The sequence below is a fragment of the Nuphar pumila genome, chromosome 17 (genome assembly GCF_984573655.1).
Source record: "Nuphar pumila chromosome 17, dmNupPumi1.hap1.1, whole genome shotgun sequence".
Classification (NCBI taxonomy): domain Eukaryota; kingdom Viridiplantae; phylum Streptophyta; class Magnoliopsida; order Nymphaeales; family Nymphaeaceae; genus Nuphar; species Nuphar pumila.
In genome coordinates, this window is record NC_143265.1 from 29,186,671 (window position 1) to 29,208,825 (window position 22,155).

The 22,155-nt window shown below is 35.6% G+C and overlaps 1 protein-coding gene across 3 annotated transcripts in view; it reads right to left on the minus strand.

The window, feature by feature from the left end:
• Positions 1-19,990, minus strand: part of LOC149811841 (uncharacterized) — a 43,877-nt gene extending 23,887 nt beyond the window's left edge. For 2 of the 3 annotated variants that reach the window (XM_089992798.1, XM_089992796.1), the window contains exons 1-4: positions 19,833-19,990; positions 18,742-18,851; positions 15,139-15,288; positions 14,775-15,034 (exon numbers count right to left, since the gene is read on the minus strand). In XM_089992798.1, the coding sequence (XP_089848924.1) occupies positions 14,775-15,034; positions 15,139-15,288; positions 18,742-18,851; positions 19,833-19,938 (626 nt within the window). In that variant the 5' untranslated portion in view covers positions 19,939-19,990. Of the gene's footprint in view, positions 1-14,774; positions 15,035-15,138; positions 15,289-18,741; positions 18,852-19,645; positions 19,699-19,832 lie in introns of all 3 variants that reach the window. The other variant, XM_089992797.1, reaches the window with a different exon arrangement.
• Between the last annotated feature and the right edge of the window lie 2,165 nt (positions 19,991-22,155).

Below are 22,155 nucleotides of genomic sequence, written 5' to 3' on the forward strand. Positions count from 1 at the left end.
CTGCTTACTTTATATTATGTTAATATTCACTTATTTAAAGAAGCAGATTTGCGCAATCCTTATTGAAATTCAATTTTCAAAAGAATTTTCATGCGATATTTCAAGCCCGAATGCTCTAATGTCTCAAAAAATAAAACAAGCATTTTATGTTTACATATTCGCGATATCCAACATTCACATGCACCGCTTATCCTATATATAAAACAAGGCTCCCATGCTAGCATGCATCAATGTTGTCGCGTCTTTACTTATCAGACAACTCCCTAGCGTTGGGGTGTTCTTCGAAAAACCTTTCCACCTGGTTAGAACCTTAAAATAAGTTGAGATTGGCATGACTCAAGAATTTGCAATTGAGTTTTCTCTTCGAACCAACATAACGAAACGGCTTCGACTACATAGCCTTCGGTGGTACGTGGGTCAATCCTTCTTTTCTGTATCCGGAATGATTCAGATATTTCACGGCCTAAGGCACAGGATATCGTGATTTCCAATGTTGTGTTTGGGTTTCTTTTTTAGAACACAATATCTTTCTCATCGTTACAGTACTATTAGACATGCACGACATGCTAGTACGATGATGAATAGACTGGAGGTTTATCATAACCTCATAGTATAACAATGAACCATGTTAAAGAAAATCACATAAACAGAGATTATCGCCTTCACAGGCAAAATGTTCAATTTGGTTTAAAAGGCTAGTATATTGAACGGGTTGTCAGATAAAATAAGACTTGACATAACCATTCATCCTTTGGTTCTGTCAAGAGAGAGGGATAAGAGGTACAAACTCCGATGGACAAGTTGTTAACAACTATGCTCCTCGAGTGGCAATTTCTCTGTGTCCTCGGTTATCGGAGTTAGAAGACTTGGCTACCAAATATTATCCTAGGTGATAGATCTCATTGACTTCTGCAGAAGTTCAAATGCATCCCCCCATTACAAGTGGACTCTGGAGAATTCTCTCTTGATCATTAGACTATTCCCTTTGGAGCAGATTCAGCTAATCGTCTGAGGTATCAAAATATATTCAATATATTCAATACTCTAGGTGGGGTAATTTAGAACAACCATGTGCTCTCGAAAAATATACTAAAGAGCATAAACAAATACCAACAAGAAGATCATTTAGAGTGCCAAAAGTTCACGAAAAATTTGTATCCTATGAGTCTTTTTTACCAAAGTATCAAGCCTACATTGACTTGATAGATTCCTAGATAGAACCTTCTAACTATGCTGCAACAAAGGAACAGTTTGAATGGGTCAAAGCAATGATAGCAGAATTAAATGCCTTAGAAAAGGCGAATACCTAGACTATTCAAAATGTTCTGCCAGGCAAAAGGCCTATAGGTTGTCGATGGGGGTATAAAGTTAAAACCAAGAGTGACGGCACTCTTGAAAGGTTTAAGGCTTGTTTAGTTGCCAAAGGTTATTCTCAAGAGTATGGAATACACTATGAAGAGACCTTTGTGTCAGTCGCTAGAATGACCACAGTTAGGACCTTAGTATCTCTTGCCTCTGTAAAGAAATGGCATATATATTAAATGGATGTTAAGAATGCATTTCTCAATGAAAGTTTAGCCGAAGAAGTGTATATGAAACCACTGTTAAATTGTATCTTCGATACATATTTGTATATATAAAGAGAGATACATATGCATACATATTTCATATATATATATATATATATATATATATATATATACTCATATATATAAATATATATTTATTTATACCCGATAAGGGTAAATCCGTCTTCTTCCTCTATTTTATACATATTCTACTTTATGAATATGTATGTAATTTTTATATTTCTTTTTTCTTTTTTCTTTTTCCTTTTTTCTTTTTTCTTTTTTTTTTCAGCCAAAGAGGGGCCCCCAACATAGACGTTGGGGCCCCTCCAACGGTTAGCATTCTAACCATTGGAGGGGCTCCAAGTCTATGTTGGAGCCCCTCCTTGGTTTCCTAAGGGTCTTCCCCCTTTGTATTTGCTAAGCTTTTGTAAAGCCCTCTTTGGTGATTCAATAAGAAAGAGTTTATTTTTTATGCCTTTGTGCATGTGTATCCATGCCTTTGTGCACTTGTGAATGTTCTCCTTGTGCCTTTGTGCACACTTCTTATATCAAGGGTATTGTGTTTTTATACACATATTTTCTCTATAGACATTTTCACATGGTATCAGAGTCCGATCATCAAAAGAGTGGATCATGTGCTATCTCATTCTGGCGTGTCTCAAAGAACGTGCTCTTACCTCATCCTTGGTTTTTTTGGCCTGGAAAACTCTTGCAATACAATTTGTGAAAAACATACCACTTCAAGTAAGCATTAAAGACTTATTGTGGTAAGTATCTCTACTCTTAAATCCTCTCTCTTCTCAAATGGTAGAAAAGGACTCTCATTTTCTCTTGGTTTCAAACTCAATGGATCAAATTACCATGTTTGGGCCGGCAACATGGAAGTATGTTCATATCAAAGGTAAGGGGCTTTAGGAGTATGTTCAAGACTCAATACCAGAACCGGAGCCAAAAATCACATAGGTAGAAAAAGGAGAGATAAAAATTCTTGAGGGAGAAGAAAGAACCAAAGCTCTTGAAAAATATAGCAAGAAACATTAAGAATGGGAGATGAGGAATTTCAAAATCCTATCTTGGATTTTTTCGTCCGTTGAAACTAGAATCAATGCTAACATTGTAAAATTCAAAAAATCATCTCAAGCATAGCAATACCTTGAAAAGATGTACACCTCAAGGGATTTGTCTCACAAATATTACCTTCAAAAGAGGGTCTTGACCTTCCAACAAGGCAAAATGACTATTAGAAAGTATTTCGCCGAGGTATCTTCTTTTTGGGATGAACTTATCATGCTTGAACCCAAATGGAGTGGAGAAGCCATTGAACTTTAACACAAACAATTAGAGGAAGATCGGTTTTTCAACTTCTTAAATAGGCTTAGACCCGAATTTGAACAAATTATTTCTTCTCTCCTATCTTCTTTTATTTCTCCTTCTCTTAAAGATATCATTACCAAATTAAGTGGGGAAGAAACTCGTATGGGCATAAGCAAGAATAATCCAAGTGTTCTTGCAACGCCTTCCAATTAAAAAGAAAATGATTGAGTAAATGTCGTTTCTAGACCGGGTAACAACTTAAGAACATACAAACCTCGTCATTTTAAAAATCAAAATCAAGGAGCAAGAGAAAATGGTGGGCAAGGTAGAAGAAGAGAATATAGCAAAATTATGTCATTTTTGTAAAGAACTGGGGCACATCAAATCGGTATGTCCAAAATGGAAGAAGTTGTTGGCTATGTCCACCACATTTCAACCACAAAAAAAGAAAGTTTATCTACTTCCACCAATGGAGCTCTCTCTCTAAATCAAATCGTTGAGGCACTTCAACCTCTTCTCAAAGGAGATATTTTCGGAGCTGCCATGTCAACATTCTCTCCTCCCAATAAGACTTCTTGGCTTTTAAATTCGGGTGCCTCCTTTCACATGACTCCAGATATTTTTTTTTCTGAATATTCAAAAAATGTATCACCATCTTTTGTTTCAACCGAGGATGGCACTTCTTTTAAAATCAAAGGAATTGGAAACTTTGAAAGACAAGGATTTTTTATTTCCAAAATTAGATTTATACCAAAATTGAATTTAAATTTGCTTTGAGTCTCTCAACTCTCGAACTATGGATGTGATATAAAATTCTCATCTGATAAATGTTGAATACAGGATCGCCGGTCCGGGAAGTTGATTGGGAAAGGCTCTAGGAAAGGAGATTTATACTACGTGGACTCTATTCAAATATCAAAAAACTTTTTTTTATGTTGTCCAACATAAAGATATAAATGTTTGACACAAAAGACTTGGACATCCAAATGTCATCAATCTCTCTTATTTACATTTTGTTAAAAATCTTCGTAAAAATAATTTCTCTTGTAATGATTGTATTCTTGAAAAAATGAGAAGCTTGCCTTTTGAACAAACATCCATGTTTACCACTAAATCATTTGAACTTATTCATTCTGATGTATGGGGTCCGACACCCGTTATATCAAAAGGAGGCTTTGCATATTATGTTATTTTTGTAGATGATTACTCTAGATTTTGTTGGATATACTTTCTTAAACATAAGCACGAAGTATTCTCTTCATTTAAGGCATATCATATGATGATTAAAAATCAATTTAATGGTAACCTAAAGATACTTAGGACCAAATCCAGAGGTGAGTATCTTTCAAACGAATTCAAAAGTTATCTTAAAAATTATGGCATTGTTCATTAAAAATCTTGTCCTAAAACCCCTCAACAAAATGGTTTGGCTGAAAGAAAACATAGGCATATTATAGAAACAACAAGAACCTTACTTATCTCTCAAAATATTCCAAAGAGATTCTGGGCCGAGGCGGCTCTTGCATCCGTTTATCTTATAAATCGTCTTTCATCCAAAAATTTAAATAAAATTTCTCTCTTTGAAATAATGTATCAAAAAGAACCCGACTATAATAGGTTGAGAGTTTTTGGATGCAAATGTTTTGTACTTACATATAAAAATGACAAACTCTTACCAAAATCCATTCCTTGCGCTTTTCTTGGATATTCTGAAACGCAAAAAGGGTTTTGATGTTATGATATTAAAAATGACAAATTATATGTTTTGAAAAACGTAACTTTTTTGAAAAATGTTAGTAGTTTCGAACAATGTGAATCCCATGAAAAAATATAGACTATTCCTTCTTGTTTGACTTATTATCTAGAAATGATGATATTTCTAGTGACGATGAATTCGCATGCAATTATATTAGTGATAATGAAGTGGACGAAAACAACAATGTTTCTAATCCACCTACCAACCATCATCATGAAGAAAGGACATCTAGTGATCCTATCACTTATACACATAGAGATAGAGGCATTTTTAGAAGTGCAATTGAAAAATATAGTGAGCCTGGTGAATCTACTTCTTCGTATGATGCAAATCCTTGATAAACTGAAAGAACTAGAAGAGTTTCCTCTAAATTTATATCCTATGATTCATTCTCACCTAAATATCGAGTTTGTCTTAGTGTCATTCACTCATATAACGAGCCTAAAAATTTTGAAGAAGCCAAAAAGAGTATCGAATGGAAAGAAGCTATGGACAATAAACTTAGAGCACTTAGAAAAGCTAAAACATGGGAATTTCAAAATCTTCCTACAGGTAAGAAAACTATAAGATGCAAATGGGTTTTTAAAGTCAAAACCAATAGTGATGGATCTCTTGAAAGGTATAAAACTCGCTTAGTAGCTAAAGGATATAGTCAAGAATATGGAAGACTATGATGAGACATTTGCTCTTGTTGCGCGTATGGTCACTGTTAGATGTCTCATCACCATTGCCTCAATTAAAAAATAAAAAATATATCTAATAAATGTCAAAAATGCTTTCTTAAATGATGATCTTAACGAAGAAGTCTATATGGATGCTCCTCCAGGTATAAAAATTCCTAAAAATAAAGTATTTCATCTACGAAAAGCTCTTTATGGTCTAAAACAAGACCCCAAGGCTTGGTATGATAGATTTAATAATGTGATGTTGGAAAATGAATTTTCTTCATGTTATACCGACACTGCCTTGTTTGTCAAGAAATCTGATACAGGAATTATGATTTTATTGTTACATGATGATATGTTGATAATCAGGTGATGATGCCAAAGGAATCAAGAGCATTAAATCTATATTAACAACAAAATTTGAAATGTCAGACTTAGGTTTTCTAACATATTTTTTGGGTATTGAAGTTGTCTATTCTCATAGAGGCTATTTTTTATCTCAAACTAGACTTACTTGTGAGGTCATTGACAGGTCAGGAATCACAGATGACAAGGTTTGTGAAACTCCTGAAGATCCCGCTCCTTACAGGCAACTGGTCGGATCATTAACATATCTCAGCATTACCAGACCTGATATCTCTCATGCAGTACATGTTGCTATCCAATTTCAACATACTCTTACAACAGTACAGGTGAGCGTCATTCTTCGAATTATCAAATATATATATAGGGAACCATAAATAAGGGAGTATTTCTATCTTCCTCTTCTGAATTAAATTTAATTGCTTATGCTGACTCTGAATGGGGAGGTGTCCCTAATAACTGTCACTCCATCAGTGGTTTTTGTATTTTTTTAGGTGAATCATTAGTTTCTTGGAGTTGCAAGAAACAACAGAAGGTGTCTCTCTCATCTACCGAATCTGAGTACCGAGCCATGGCAACCACTACCATGGAAATTGTTTGGATTCGGAGGTTGCTAGAAGATATGAAAATATGTGTTCAAGGGCCTACAAAATTGTGTTGTGATAATAAAAGTGTAATCTATATTGCTAAAAATCACACATTTCATGAGCGAACAAAGCATATTGAGATGGACTGCCACTATGTCAGAGAAGAATATATGAAAAGAGTTATAGATCTTCCTTATGTAACATCAGAATATCAACTGGCAGACTTCTTCACCAAGGCGCTCTGTTCTCCAAGATTTAACTTTCTTCCTAGCAAACTTTCGGTCATCTCGCCCTAAGTTTGAGGGGGGTGTTAAATTGTATCTCCTATATATATTTATACATATATATATAAAGAGAGATACATATATATTTCATATATATATATATATATATATATCTACTCATATATATATATATATTATTTATTTATACCCAATAAGGGTAAATTTGTCTTTTTCCTCTATTTTACACATATTCTACTTTATGAATATGTATGTAATTTTTATTTTTATTTTTATTTTTATTTTTTCTTTTTTATTTTTTATTTTTTCTTTTTTCTTTCTTTTTCAGCCAAAGAGGGGCCCCCAACATAGACATTGTGGCCCCTCGAACGGTCAGAATTCTAACCGTTAGAGCGGCTCCAAGTCTATGTTGGAGCCCCTCTTTGGTCTCCTAAGGTGTATAAATAAGGGTCTTCCCCCTTTGTATTTGATAAGCTTTTGTAAAGCCCTCTTTGGTGATTCAATAAGAAAGAGTTTATTTTTTATGCCTTTGTGCATCTGTATCGTGCCTTTGTGCACTTGTGAGTGTTCTCCTTGTGCCTTTGTGCACATTTCTTATATCAAGGGTATGGTGTTTTTATACACATATTTTCTCTATAGACATTTTCACAACCACCACCTGGCGTTAATATTTCTAAAGAAAAAGCTCTTCGTTTAAATAAGGCCTTGTATGGTCTTAAGCAAGCTCCAAAAGCTTGGTATGACAAATTTAGTTAAGTTATGCTTGATTTTGGTTTTCGATCTTGTCCTACTGACACAGTTTTGTTTGTTAAGAATTCTGATGCAGGTATTATTATCCTTGTCCTCTATGTAGACGATATGATCATCACTGGAAATGATAAACAGGGAGTTTACAACATTAAAAATTTCTCAAAACAAACTTTGAAATGAGTGATTTGGGTTTTTTAAAATTATTTTTTGGTATAGAAATTGCTTATTCCTCTAGAGGCTATTTGCTAACTCGATCTAAATTTGCTCTAGATATTGTTGACAGGTCTGGTATCTCAGATGAAAAACAGGTCGACACTCCCGAAGTTGTAAATATCAAAATGAAGATTGATAATGAAGAACCACTTGAAAATCCAACATCTTATAGACAACTTGTCGAGGCACTGTCTTATCTCTCTATTACAAGACTTGACATTATGCATGTCATTCACACAGCAAGCCAATTTCAACATGCTCCTACTGCCGTTAATATGGGAGCGGTTTTACATATTATTAGATATATTAAAACCTCCATTTTTCGAGGACTTTTCCTATCTGCTTTTTCCTCCTTAGATTTAATTGCTTATACTGATACAGATTGGGGAGGCGATCCCAATAATCGACACTCGACTACTGTTTTTTGTGTATTTTTAGGTGAATCATTAATTTCTTGAAGGTGCAAGAAGCAACAAAAAGTCTTCATTTCATCAATTGAAGTCGAATACAGAGCTATGACTACAACCACTACGGAAGTAGTCTGGGTAAGGCACTTGCTTCATGACATGGGGGTTTAGAGTACAGAAGCATCACGGTTATGCTGCGATAACAAAAGCTCTATTTACATTGTCAGCAATCGGACATTCCACAACAAACCAAGCATATCAAGATAGATTGTCACTATGTATGAGAGGAATTTCTATATGGCACCATTGATTTTCCCTATGTTTCTTCAGAATATCAACTGGCAGAGATTTATTTACCAAACTTCTCGCGGCTCCTCGATTTTACTTTCTCTTGGACAAACTTTCGATTATCCAACCATAAGCTTGAGGGGGAGTGTTAAATAATTTGTAATTACTTAGGCTAACTAGAAATAGTCAACTTTTTAACTAAAGTCAAAAAGGTAAAGAGTCATTGGACTCCCAACAACTCTATTTAAAGTCGTTGGGAGCCCAACGACTCCCTCCTCTAAGCCTCCCATTATGTGTATAAATATGGGGCTTTGCCCCCTTTCATTGTATGTCTTTCTCAAGGGTGTTTCCCATTCAATAATATATTTTTCTTTCTTATTATTGTATACCCTTTTCCGAGTATTTTGTATGAACCTTTGTAGTTCTTGTGAATGATCTTTCCCGGCATTTTGGTTGGAGCTATTTGAAGCTTCATTTGGTAATGATCCAAGAACTCATCATCTTTCAGTATTCATATACATACTCAATTGTTAAATATGATGAGAGCGCACACACAAAGAGACTAATATAGGCCTACAGTGACGAGATTTGCTACTAGATTTTTTACACTAGAAAACATATATAATTGCAAAAAAGGCCTAAGGTCCATGTTTGTTGGAGATAATTGGGCAAAAAGTAGTTTATCAAAAACGTCAGTTGGTAAAAGATGTGAAAGCATGATTTTGAGTTTAAAATTTTGGAACGGAGTGAGTCGTGCTCTGAAAACAATGGCCCCTTTTATTGACATGCTTTGATTGGTTGATAGCGATGAAAAGCCTACTATGGGTTACATCTATGAGAAAATGGATTGTGCAAAGGAACAAATCAAGGTATAAGTTTTTTTTTTTGTATTCTAGTAATTGTAAATTTTGTTTTTAAATTTTAAGTTAGCTTTTATAATGGTTATTTTTAATTATTTTACTTAATAAGCAAATTTGAGCAATGATGGAGAAAGATATGACCTTGTTTGAGAGATAATTGATAAAAGATGGAGTAATCAATTGCACAAACCTTGGCATGCAAGAGGCTTATATTTGAATCCAACCATATGAATGGCTTATATGATTGCATCAACTGTCTTGTTCAAAGTGAAGTGAATTGAGATGCACTAGTAGACCAACTGATAAAATATAGAACTGCTAGTGGGTCTTTCGGGATCGACTTAGCAAAGAAAAAGAGAAAAGTGCAAACACAAGGTAAGATGATTAAATTTTATATATTTCGCTTTACATTATTTTTATAACTTACATATTTTATTTATATCTAATTTGATTTTTTTTAGTGGATTGATGAATTTCTTTTGCCATTGGTTGTCCCCAGCTCCAAACGTCTGTTATTCGAGTCTTAAGCCTCACATGCAGCGCATCCAATTACGAACATAACTGGAGTACTTTTGAAGCGATAAAATATTATTTATTAATAATTAGTAATTACTAAATAGTATTTGTCAGATTGTATAAAATTGAACTTTATTTATTTCTTTTCAAATTCATACAAAGAAAAGAAACCGACTTTTCCATAAAAAGTTGAATGATTTGGTTTTTGTGCAATATAATCGGAGATTGAAGCAAAGATATGATAAGTGAATGAACAAAGGAGATCTCGACCCTATCGTCTTAAGAGAAGTCGATGATAACGATTTGTGACCAAGTGAATATGAGGCAGTCTTCGAAGATGACATGTCACTTACATGAGATCTTGTTGATAAGGCATCACGAGCATCAAAGGCGAAGGCAAGCTACTAAAGACCTAAGAAAGAAAAAGTCCAACAAAAGAAAGAAGGTGGTGAGCGTGAAAGAAGAAGAGGAAGACGCTAGCTCTGAAGAAGAAGAGCAATATATCGTTCAAGATGATTCAGATGATGATGGACTTTTCAAGTTCATCATTTGAGGATTAAATTTAAGTTGTTATTGTAAACTTATTATAAACTTGTTGGGGTTATTTAACTATTTTAGACTTGAATACACTTAAAGTTAGTTATGTTATGTAGGTGTAGATTTGTTGAATATTTGCATGCCTATATTTTTATTTGGTGATTAATTGGTTATGTTTTAATTTTTTGTATAGGTTATCAGTTGCATGGTTTTTTTTAATCAATTGTTCTTTGTTTTATTTTTTAACATGGTTATAAGTTATATTGTTTTACGTCTTTGTAGTGATTAGATTTATTAATTCGTATTCTAGGAAGTCAATGGAGGGTAGAGGTCATGGAAGATGCCTCTCAAAAGATCATGCATTGAAATATTATACACCAGTTGACTTAGAGATGCCTCTCAAAGGAATAGTGAAGTGTAACTTTTGTGATTTTATAATACATGGAGGATTATATAGATTTAAATATCATGTTGTGGGGGCATATCAACTCTACTATGAAATTATGTACTTATAGCATTCCTTCAAATATTCATGTTGAGTTTCTTACTAGTCTTAAAAAAGATGATGAGAGAAAGGCACAAATACATACAGCATTTGTGGGACAAAAATTGTCAGAAGTGATCCCTAATTCAGAAGATGACCTGCCATCTTCATCTCAAGCCACTAAACAATGCAATAAGCGAAGGAAATCATTGAAATGAAGTTTGCTACTGAAGAATGAAGATGACTTTCATATATAGACATATGATTTTGAACTCTATGTTTAGTTAAATGTATTGTATTGTTTAAATGTTAAATGTTAAATGTTTTGTGTTGGACAATATATTGAGTAGGTTATGTAATATAATTGTCTTGTATTGTTCAACTACATATTTTGTTATGTTATTGCTTATTGTTGATTGATTTTATGTTGTATACATGTTTGTTATTAATTTTAGTAGTTTGTTTACAAATTTGTATGTTTTTTTTGTTTGTCTTTTGTTTTTGTTTTTGTTTTTTTTATTTGGAGTATTGCCTAGGCTTTTTAGGGGGCTCACCGCCTAGCCTCCGCCTAACACCTATGACAACTAAGGGTAAGGCATGACTACTAGCTAGCCTGGAACTCTCACATTCCTTTACATTATCTAACACAAAAATTTTAGATCCACCCAAACTATTCAAAGACACAAGATGTTGCAATGTGAAACTAGAAATATGACCAAACCGATGATACCACAACATAGACTCATTCAAAACTGCTTCTCCTAAACCACCTTCAAGTTTCTTCTAGCAACTCAAATCTAATGAATCTAAGTAATACAAGTCCCCTCTCCTATGGCCAATCTCAATCCTCCTTCCTAAAAGTTGATCATGTATAACACAATTCACAAGAGAAAAAATTACATTACAATCATGTTTACTAATTTAGCCAACAGAAATAAGATTCATAGCTAATGAAGGGACATGAAAAACTTGACAAATATTCAAGTTGCTTCAAGGACAAGAGGTGGGAGTGACAGAACCAACTTTGGAACACCTATAAAGAACCGCTACTACAAGGATGACAGTTGGTTAGAATAGACTCGTGTTGTGATATGACATGATGCCCCTGAATATATTAATCACCCCGAGAATCTACTCGAAGAACCAGCAAGAGCATACCAAACGAAGTAGACAAAGAAGAAGGAGAAGTTGAGCCATGACACTGAGCAAGAAGTTGAATCTCCTCTAAAGTATTAGACTGGACCACAGACAAATAATCTGAAAAGCTTCCTATAGAAGGAATGCAATGTGTACTGGTCACAATGGGCAAAACAAGGTTGCCAGGAAGGGAAATGGAAACGAGAAATGTGTCGGGAAACAAGACCTTTTAAAGTTCATGTGAAACAGGAAACGTGATATATATACATATGTATTGTGTGTGCATGTGTTTGTGGAGCAAAAGTGCAAATGTTGACAATATGGATGAAAAATATTATAAGTTTCCATCAACTTTTCTTTTTTAAATATTATGATAAATAATAAGAATTAATAAATCCTTTTATAAAATATATCACATTGATTACAACAAAAATAAGTAATTAAAATTTTGAATAACACGTATCTCAAATTTTCATTAATAAAGAAATTTTTTTATTTAAGAGAAACTTTCAAGAAATGTAAGGAAAACATGTTTCCCAAATAAGGGAAACAAGTTTGCCATATAAAGTAAGTAGGTTTCCCATGGGACGTGAAATGGGTTTCTCACTCGATGGGAAACGAGTTTCCCATGCATTTTTAGAAGTTTCCCACAAGTTTTGGAAACGCATGGTTTCCAGTTTCGAAAATGGTTTCCAAGGAAACGAGTCTCCCACACGCAAGTGAAGTTTTCGGTAACCCTGGGGCAAAGTATCCTCAAGCTTTTCTGCCTCTCCAACACAAGGAACTATGAAGGCCCCATACTTCTTTTTCTTTAACATAGGACATGATTTCTTCATGTGACCAAGCCTCTTACAATAGTAACAACAAATGAGACTCATATTACTTCCGAATCTATCAAAACCATCTCTTCTAACTGCATCACTCCTTGCACCTGTCTCTTTCAAAGCCATACAATCCTCACAAAGGTGATATTGTTGAGCCCAATTTGATTGTTCAAAGACTTGCTTCAAATAGCCCCAAGCATCCTTAGCAGCTCCATACTTTAAAATATCCACAACAATATTTTGCTCCACAGAGCCAGAAGCCATTATTTAACTTTTGCATCTTCCTTCTCCCATTCTATGATGTCAATGTTATACTTGGGATCACCCTTCTTTGGCTTCACTTTAGTGACATCCAAATATCCTTTATAACCAAATCCCATCACCACCGTCTTCACACATTCAGCCCAACATGTATAGTTAGTCCCATCAAGCCTCACTGGGACAAGCTAAATAGATTCTCCATTCTCCATATTACACCAACCCCCAACTACAAATCAAATACATGCACAAAACCAGCAATACCAACAACCAAACAACCAACAATTAGTGTCTATGACACTCTTATAGCAAGCCAAGAAGAATACTCGACAAATAAGGTCAAGAGTATCAAGATATGAGGGTTAAGAACAAAATCCCTAACTCAAAAACATATATCGAGCAGCTTCATAACACCCAACAATCTACAACAGGTCTAATATCAAAAACGATGAAATCTGATGTCAATACAGAGGTTATAGTAGTTCTACTACTCATCAATAAGCAAAAACTCAAATATTGTCCCAAATACACCTCTAAAATCACTTCAAAGCTTTACTAATACACCAAATCTTGTCAAAACAACACTTCCAAAAGCTTCCCCACATAAAAATGACCAGAATACATCAAACTAAGGCCTCCAAAAACTATCCATCTGATCAGAACAGACGGAAATCCAAATCTGGTCACTATTCATAAAATCAGAAAAAAAATCCATATAAAATCGAGTATGCCTCCGATCAGAATGACTATTGGTTTAGAAATCATCTGAAAACAAGATCCTACAAAGCCCCAACTCAATCGAACCAAACTGCAACAAATGTACGGACGTCCTTCTCGAGGCACACACCCAACATACTAGAAGGGAGTTTCTTCTTCCTCTTTCGTTCTAGATGATCACCAAATACCTCTCTCTAGGGTTGGATATGGCTATGATACCATATCAAAGCAATAGAATTCCAACCATGAGAGAGATAGCAAAGGAAAAGATGAAAAGAGACTTCATTAGCTCTAAAATGAGAGAGATACAACAATATAGGGGAGAATGTACATAGACATAGTAAGAGGGGTAGCACATAAAATAATAATACATATATTACATCAAACTTAACAAATATTAAGAGTTCTGTTTATGTCACAAGGACCCTTCATTTAGCATGTGTATCCCCTGTCGACATGACACAATACTCAAACACACCAGGACACTTCATGGACACTGTCATAACAGTGTTAGACATAATCAACATTGTGTGATTAACTTTATTTGTTTTCGTTTATGATCTTGATTACTTATTTTCTATTTGCTTGTGTTCTTTTTCTTTTCAAAATTGTATATTTGTGCATACTGCTGTGTTTGTGCATCCTAATCTTTGAGAACTGACATGTTGCACCAAGTGTATCCACATTGTGTCCTGTTCCCATGTGACAAGGTGGTAACTCTATTTCCACACTTCATTGCCGCTAGCAAAGCAAGACACCTTTCTATCCACAGCCCATTCAGAAAGATAGTAGTCAGGATCCTACAAATACAATTATCTGAAATTGTTTTTATGTACTCATGATCCATCAGGCTCCATTATGCAACACAAGTTTCATGATTTTTGTCACTATATCTATTTGGTGCCACATAATTTAAGTGTATAATTATGAAACTGATTACAAATGCTGTCGCCACATAGAAACAGTTTTCTTTTATCTTTTCATTTTTCCTTTATGTGCATGCTTGCATACATGTGCATAAGTGTATGCTTGGGTATGTGCACATGCACGCTTTGGGTTACAAAATAGCATATTTCAGATCTGCTGATGATAAACTAATAATCCATACATCTGTAGGGTATGACTCCAAGCAGCAAATACATACAGAAATGTGATATTTTATGTGCAGAATGAACAGCAAAAATCAGTACACTAAAAGATGTAGAGGCAGCCACAATTGAGTTACCTCAGGTTTAGATGAAGTGCACAACTAGCATCTATGTCTATCATAAAAGGGTGGGTTTACCCATTCAGAGTGGGCAGAGTGACCTGAGTGTCTTGCATGCAGCTGCTGAGGTCAATAAGACCAGAGAGTTGAGTAGCAACAGACTCCTGACGACCAGATTGAGCAACCATCATATGTTCTGGAGGTTCGATCCCCAGAAAAGGCGGGATATCTACCAACAGGTCTTTGTTCAATTCATGAACAGAAAGTAGTGAGAAAACCATTTTTTGAATTGATTCAAGCTGTGATGATGCTACATCGCTGTCTTTCTGTAAAAGCATCTGCAATATGCAGTAACGAAAAAGTGTCATCCTTTGAATATGCACAAAGGAAATTGCATAGAATCATAGGCAAAAAAGCCTCTGGAGAAACCAATTAAATCAACCTTTGTGGGGTCTTGGTCGAGGTCTACAAATAGCAGCTGCTGTTCCATGCTTAGGCTTGACAAAGCATGCTCTGCGAGTCCTCTAATATGTATTAGATAGATCATGTCCTGAATTATCATCACTCTCAAAGGCTCAAAAATTGATGATTGCTGTGCACAAAAAAACAAACCACTGGAATTATTTTTGTGGGATACTAAATTTTATAAGTTGCATCAGTTGATATAGCAACGAAAATAAAAAGTTCAAATATCTAAGTTGAGCATTCAACTCATGGAGAAACATCAGAGGCTTCTGACATCAAAACCTAACAAGAAGGAACGCTCCACAAAAATTGTTTCCTTACCCATTGCATGTACTTTGTCTTCTCCAAAAGGCAGCAATATGCAACCTCTAAATCCTCAAAGCATTCAAACTTCTGCTAACAGAGATGAGTCTCCACATGGTTACAGATGTCAACAGTCAAAAATTACGGAGATGCTAACTTAGGCTTGTGGATACCATCCTTACAAAGTCAGGATGTGAAGTCAGCAAGATTATGAGCAGCTGAAGTTCGAAGCATGGGTTCCCAAAACGAGGAAAACAAGAGGAGCTAGTTTTCTGGGGTAGCAAACTATAATCAAATGGGAACCATTTGTGGGGTGTGCAGGGAGGAGCTAGGAGAATTATACAATGCCTAAAGACAAATATCTTCCAAAGCAACTCTTCAGTGCAGTGAATTTCCTCATGAGAAGCAAGCTCCCAAGAGACTAGATGTTTGTTCTATGATCATGTGTGGAAACATTACTCCCAGTATGGGAAAGCCAAATTGAAGAAATGACGTTCAAGGTTGCATGAAGGTAACATCCATTAAGATGGAGAAGTTGGTTAATGCCAATGTGGGTTATAGTTGATAGGAAGGAACAAAAGAGCATTCTCAAGTTAATAGCAAGACTTACGATGGTGGCAGATTAGTTAATATTATGCTACTTATGTTTTACTCATCTGCCAGTTCTGAACAATTAATTCTTACTAATGGTGTTCTCTGGGGATCATCAAATTCAGTCCAATGCCAAAATAAAAGATAGTAAGAAGAAGACCTTCAATAGACAGTGGACCTTGAAGAAGTATTTCTGTATTTCCCAGACTTAATCCACCTACACTTGGATCCAATCCTTTCATTACTAATGTAAGGGGCCAGGTGCTAGCTGGGGTACAAGAATCTCATCAACATGCATATACTAGTTTGAGTCAAAAAAAGTTAATTTTTCCTTGCATCTGGAACGGATTTACAGGTAAAAGGTCCATTGAGCATGCAAACAACTTAAACCACCATTATGGTTCAGAGTCTTCAGACATCCTGTTACAGGCCAAGAGGTGTCACATTGACCATGTCCTTATTTCGGTGTCTGCGGTGTAAAACTCCAAGAGTACTTTCCTCCTGCCCACTGGAGATAGTTTCTTGTTGGCTTCAACCTTGAATGCTTCAGCAAGGTACACACACCACTGGTGTCAAACCCATGAAGTCCAACTTGAACACCTTAAGCCAAACCACCTACTGTGGAGCCCTTGTGGGCAGGAAGCAAACAACTTTGATTGGCTGGATTTTGGTAGCTACCAGACCCAACAGCTTTTTAGATGGCAATTGTTTGATACAGGAGTTTAAATCTACATATTCTTTTCAATTTTTGAGGGTAAAAAGAATAAAGTACAATATATATAAACATTTGCATATGGTTTTTATTGATTTAGAGAAGGCATACGATAGAGTACCTAGGGACGTTCTCTGGTGGACAATGATGAAGAAAGGTGTTTCTCTCAAGTACATTAGTATAATTAAAGATATGTATGAAGGAGTAGTAACCAATGTCCGCACTTGTGGAGGGGTGACAACCAATTTCCCGATAACGGTTGGGTTACATCAAGGATCTGCTTTAAGCCCTTTCCTATTTGCAATAGTGATGGATGAGCTTACGAGATCAATTCAAGAAAATGTACCGTGGTGTATGTTGTTTGCTGATGATATTGTTTTGATTGATGAGTCTAGAGCTGGGGTTAATGCTAAGTTAGAATTATGGAGACAGACATTGGAAGCTAGAGGTTTTAAGTTGAGTAAGAGTAAGACTGAATATATGGAATGTCGGTTTAGTAAGCAACGAAGTAGTGATGGGAGTGTAGTGAAGCTTGGTGAGCAAGATATACCGGTGAATGATTATTTCAAATATTTGGGATCCATCATTCAAAAGTATGGAGAAATTGATGGAGATGTAAATCATAGGATAAAGGTTGGGTGGATGAAATGGAAAAGTGCTACTGGAGTGCTGTGCGATCGTAGAATGCCATTGCGGTTGAAGGGAAAGTTTTATAGGACGACTATTAGACCCGCTTTACTATATGGTACGGAATGTTGGGCTACCAAGAGACATCATATTCAAAAAATGAGTGTAGCTGAGATGCGGATGCTTAGATGGATGTGTGGAAATACAATAAAAGATAAGATTCGGAACGAAGAGATACGTAAGAAGGTAGGTGTTGCACCCATTGAAAATAAGATGCGAGAGAATCGTTTACGGTGGTTTGGACATATTCGGCGAAGGCCTAATGATGCTCCAGTTAGAAGGTTGGAGAAATGGGAAAATATATTAGTTAAAAGAGGTCGGGGTAGGCCTAGGAAGACTTGGATGGAGATGATAGGAAAGGATATGAATGCTTTGAACCTCACCGAGGACATGGCGTTGGATAGAAATGATTGGAGGAAAAGGATTCTTGTGGAAGACCCAAAATGAATTTCTTTTTTGGTTCATATCGCTGACCCCAATTGTTTTGGGATGAAGGCGTAGTTGTTGTTGTTGTTGTATATATAAACATTTGGCAATTAGAATTGCAAAAGTTAAATGAAGGGAAATGATGGAAAAGGTCACACAGAAACAGATTACTGACAGGGAAATGATGGATTTCTTTTCCTTGCTGAATGGTAATGCCTCCTCCCTTTATAGTCATATTTTCCCAAGCCAACAAAATATTATTTTGCATTAAAGAACAAAGGACTTAAAAAGACAACTAAGTAGCTTTCTGTAAGATCTCCAAACATGTATCGTACTGCCAGGAAATGAAATGGTTAGCTCAAAACAATTTCAGAAGCACAAACATTTCAACAGGTGGGCAGATGGCATAAACCCATCTTGTAAATGCACCCAGGAAGCTGACTTTGACTGAAATGCAGTATATAATATTGCCCCTAGCAAATCATCTAGAATCCAAACTGCTCAAAGTTGTGTCCCACAATATCACAGACTCAGACCAAGTCATAAATTACCATATAGTGCAATTTGCAACTGGCTCTGAGCCGAACTAAATTGATTAGCATGTGCTTACATCAAGTTAGGAAGTCTTCTTACATGGATATAGAAGTTATTAAGTTTGATCACTTTAATTTAATATAAAAGATATTATTCAGAGATCATACATACATATTTACAAGGCAAAAAGGATGAAAAAAAAACAAAAATAGCTGACCAAGCAAGACTTTATAGGAAGGAATTGCTACGTAAAGTTATTAAGTGGCACCAAATAATGCAATTTCCCAATTGCATTTTCATTAAACAAACAAGTAGCAAAAGTCAAACCTTTTGAACCAAATTTAGTAGCCTACAAAGGTACTCTTGCAATTCAGATCCATGACCCCCATAATCCACCATTACTGCTGGTCTAAGACCAGTACTCAGAGCTAGTATATCTGCAAATTAAAAAAATAAGAAAAAAAATAACCATCTCAGCATTGAAGTTACATTTTGAAAGTTTATGGTTATCACATAATGCCTGAGAACTCCAGGATGGTAATAATTTATCTATTCTATCAAGAATTTTTGGTCATTTTTTAAGCAAATGCCATTTTTTATTACCAAAGTAGTTTTCTGGTTAATTTTTTTCATAGTTCTATATTTCTTTTTAGTTTGCCTCCATCATGTGCAACTTGGCTAATTGTTTTTTATTATCTTAATTTGCCTTCTTTTTGCTTTCCCTTCCAATCCATGGAAAAATTCTGAATATAAACTACAAAGTAACTAAAATAGGAAAGGAATAACATCTATAAAACTCCAACCGTTTACATTTCCCTCAGAAATTGGAGACATGGCAACTTATCCACCAGAAAGAATCAAGAATTCATTCAAATTTCCCCCACCATTTTTATCAACCCCTTCTTCACCAAAGGCAAGGGACGTAGAATGAAAAGAAAAAAGCACCATTTGTTCACGAAAAGAGAAGAAAATTCCGTCTTGAATTGAACACCATAATACCATATCTAATACTGAAAATTAAAAAACAGAAACAAAAAAAATCAAAAAACATCAATGACTTATATGAATAGAAATAAACACCCAATATCTTATCTTCCAAATTTTAAGATGGACCTCATTTCCAAACCTAGCCACATGTTATATAAAGCAACCCCAAAAGGAGGGGGGGGAAAACGGCATGGTATGGCTTAAAAAAAAGAAAAATCACATCAAACATGAGCAGAAACAATACCCCAATATCCCATCTTCCAATTCCGACCATGTAACAAATTCCACGACCAATTTCTTGATACTCAAAGCAACCCCAACAAGATAAAACCATTAGAAGTCAAGAATAAGAACATTTTAGGAAGAAGAAAAAATAAACATAAAGAAACCAAACAATTCATCCATAACGTAAGCAAAGAGAAAATGGGTACCCAGAACTAGTCGATTCTTGGATGACGGCCTAAGCTTCCATTTGAGTTGGACTATGGAGGAGTCTATTACTCTCAATGCATCTTCCACTTGTGAACCATACATCATCTTTGGAAACTGAAACACTCAAAGTCCCAAACAGAACTCACGGGCCGGTCTCCTGCCCTCCTTCCTTTCTGTTTCTTTTTTGTCCCATTCCTCTGTACTTTTTGTTCCCTTTTGAGGGTATATTCCTCTTACGGATGGGTCGATTCGGGTTGGATTCCATCAGATCGGATTGTTTCTTCCCAGGTCGATGATCGAGTCCAGTTATTGACTAATTGAGAGAATGTTGATGTTTTCTAAGTGTATGGGTTAGAGATGTCAACGCTTCGGATTTGGATCGGGTGTAGCCAATACCAAATCCCACTAATTGGATATTGGCTAATCAAGCATGGGATTCAGGTGAAAGGAACAGTTAACATCGAATCTGAAAAATACATGTAATGGGATCCAAATATCCGTTGGAGTCAAATATTCGTCAGATTCGGTCATAAAATCCTTCATCCAAATCCAAATTCGATTAGTAATCAGTTTGTTTTCTTAACGGAATCTGACTAATCCGATTCAGAATCAGATCGGATGTCAGATAGGTCCGATCCATTGACATCCCTAGTGTGGGTCCAGTCTATAGTGGTTTCAAAGAAAAACTTTTTGGGTGTAAATGGATTAGGTTCTGAAACAGTCTCGGTACTAAGTGAGTAGGTCGCCAATCAGTTAAGAAGGTTGAACTTGATTAGGGAACTTCATAAATTTGTGCAACTAGTGTTTAATGCAAATACTTGAAAGACTTAATTATATATATTTGGAAAAATTAAATTGCATTCAACCACAACAACAACAACAAAGGGTGATGTTTGATAAACAAATTTTATAGTTAGATGTTAAAGAGTTATAATTAGAGTCAACAAACATGAATGTAAAAAATCCCCAATTAAAGCACACAGCAGCAGCGGATGTAGCATAGACCACTCAACGTGATGTAACGGTGAAGGTGATAGTGGATGGACATTAGTCGATGACATTGGCTTGGAAAGGTACTTAGAACCATTTTTTAAAGGGCAACTTCAAATGGGGATTGCTCAGCAGCCTCTGATAGAAGGATTGCGTGAGGGGTTACTCGTTTAGACGTATTAGAAGTCATGACACATGATTTCCAATTTCAAATGTTTGGCGGCCCGCAACACCCCAATTTTGACATACTTGTCTTGTGAAGCAGGTTATATGTTTCCCCCCTAAGACGGCCGTTAGCTACAGTGCATGTTCGGGGGTCCGAATGAGCACAACGTATAAAAGCTCATGGGGCTCATATACCCGTGTGTGTCGGCATCACTTAACATCAGAATCTGGTGCGGTTGCAAAGACTTAAGTACCCTTTTCTGCCATTCCTGTCATGAAACGATGGTTCGAGAAAAGAACAAAAATATCCTCCATCTAGAAAAGTGAAATGACACTTCGAGATCCTCCATCTAGAAAAGTGAAACGCTGATTCGAGCCATTCTTGCCATGAAACGACGGTTTGAGAAAAGGACAAAAATATCCTTCATTCAAAAAAGAGAAACGATGGTTCGAGATCCTCCATCTAGAAAAGTGAAACGCCGGTTTGAGAATGATGTTAACTCTTTAAAGTCCAAACGTTTTGTTTTTGCCGTAAGCAGTAAATTTTTGCATCATCTGCTGTAACAAGAGCTCTCTTTGACGACACACTTTTTGCCATCGTCTGCTGCCGTCGGAGCACCCTTTGTCGTCGTCTATTATCGCTGGAGCACCTTTTACTGTCGTCTGCACAGTGGCAACATCGTTGCCACCATCAGTTGTGTTTACCTTCTAGGTGTTTCTCCTCCACTGTCGGATTACCATGGTTTCGCTATGCAAACAAATCGATTTATAAATCTAAATGTTAAATCTTACAACTAGGTGGTCGTCTGCATGCTAAATAACACCTATTTTCATACTGAAATAAATTGATTTGTACCTATCCACCTTCTGGGCATCAAAAAATAGTTAGCACAATTTGTTATTATGAAGGCCAAACATTTCAACAATATATACTTATGAAGGCTAAATTTCTATAATGATTTGTACATTTGCAGCATGAACGATTTATACATTTAAATCAGTAGCGATTTGTACGTTCGATGCAGCAATGATTTATACGTTTGAAGCAGTAACGATTTAATGAAACTACCATGATTTGTACTTAAGTTTGATAAATCATACAATAATGTTTACGTATGAAGCCCAAACGTTACAACGATATGTACCTATGAAGGTTGCAATTTATAC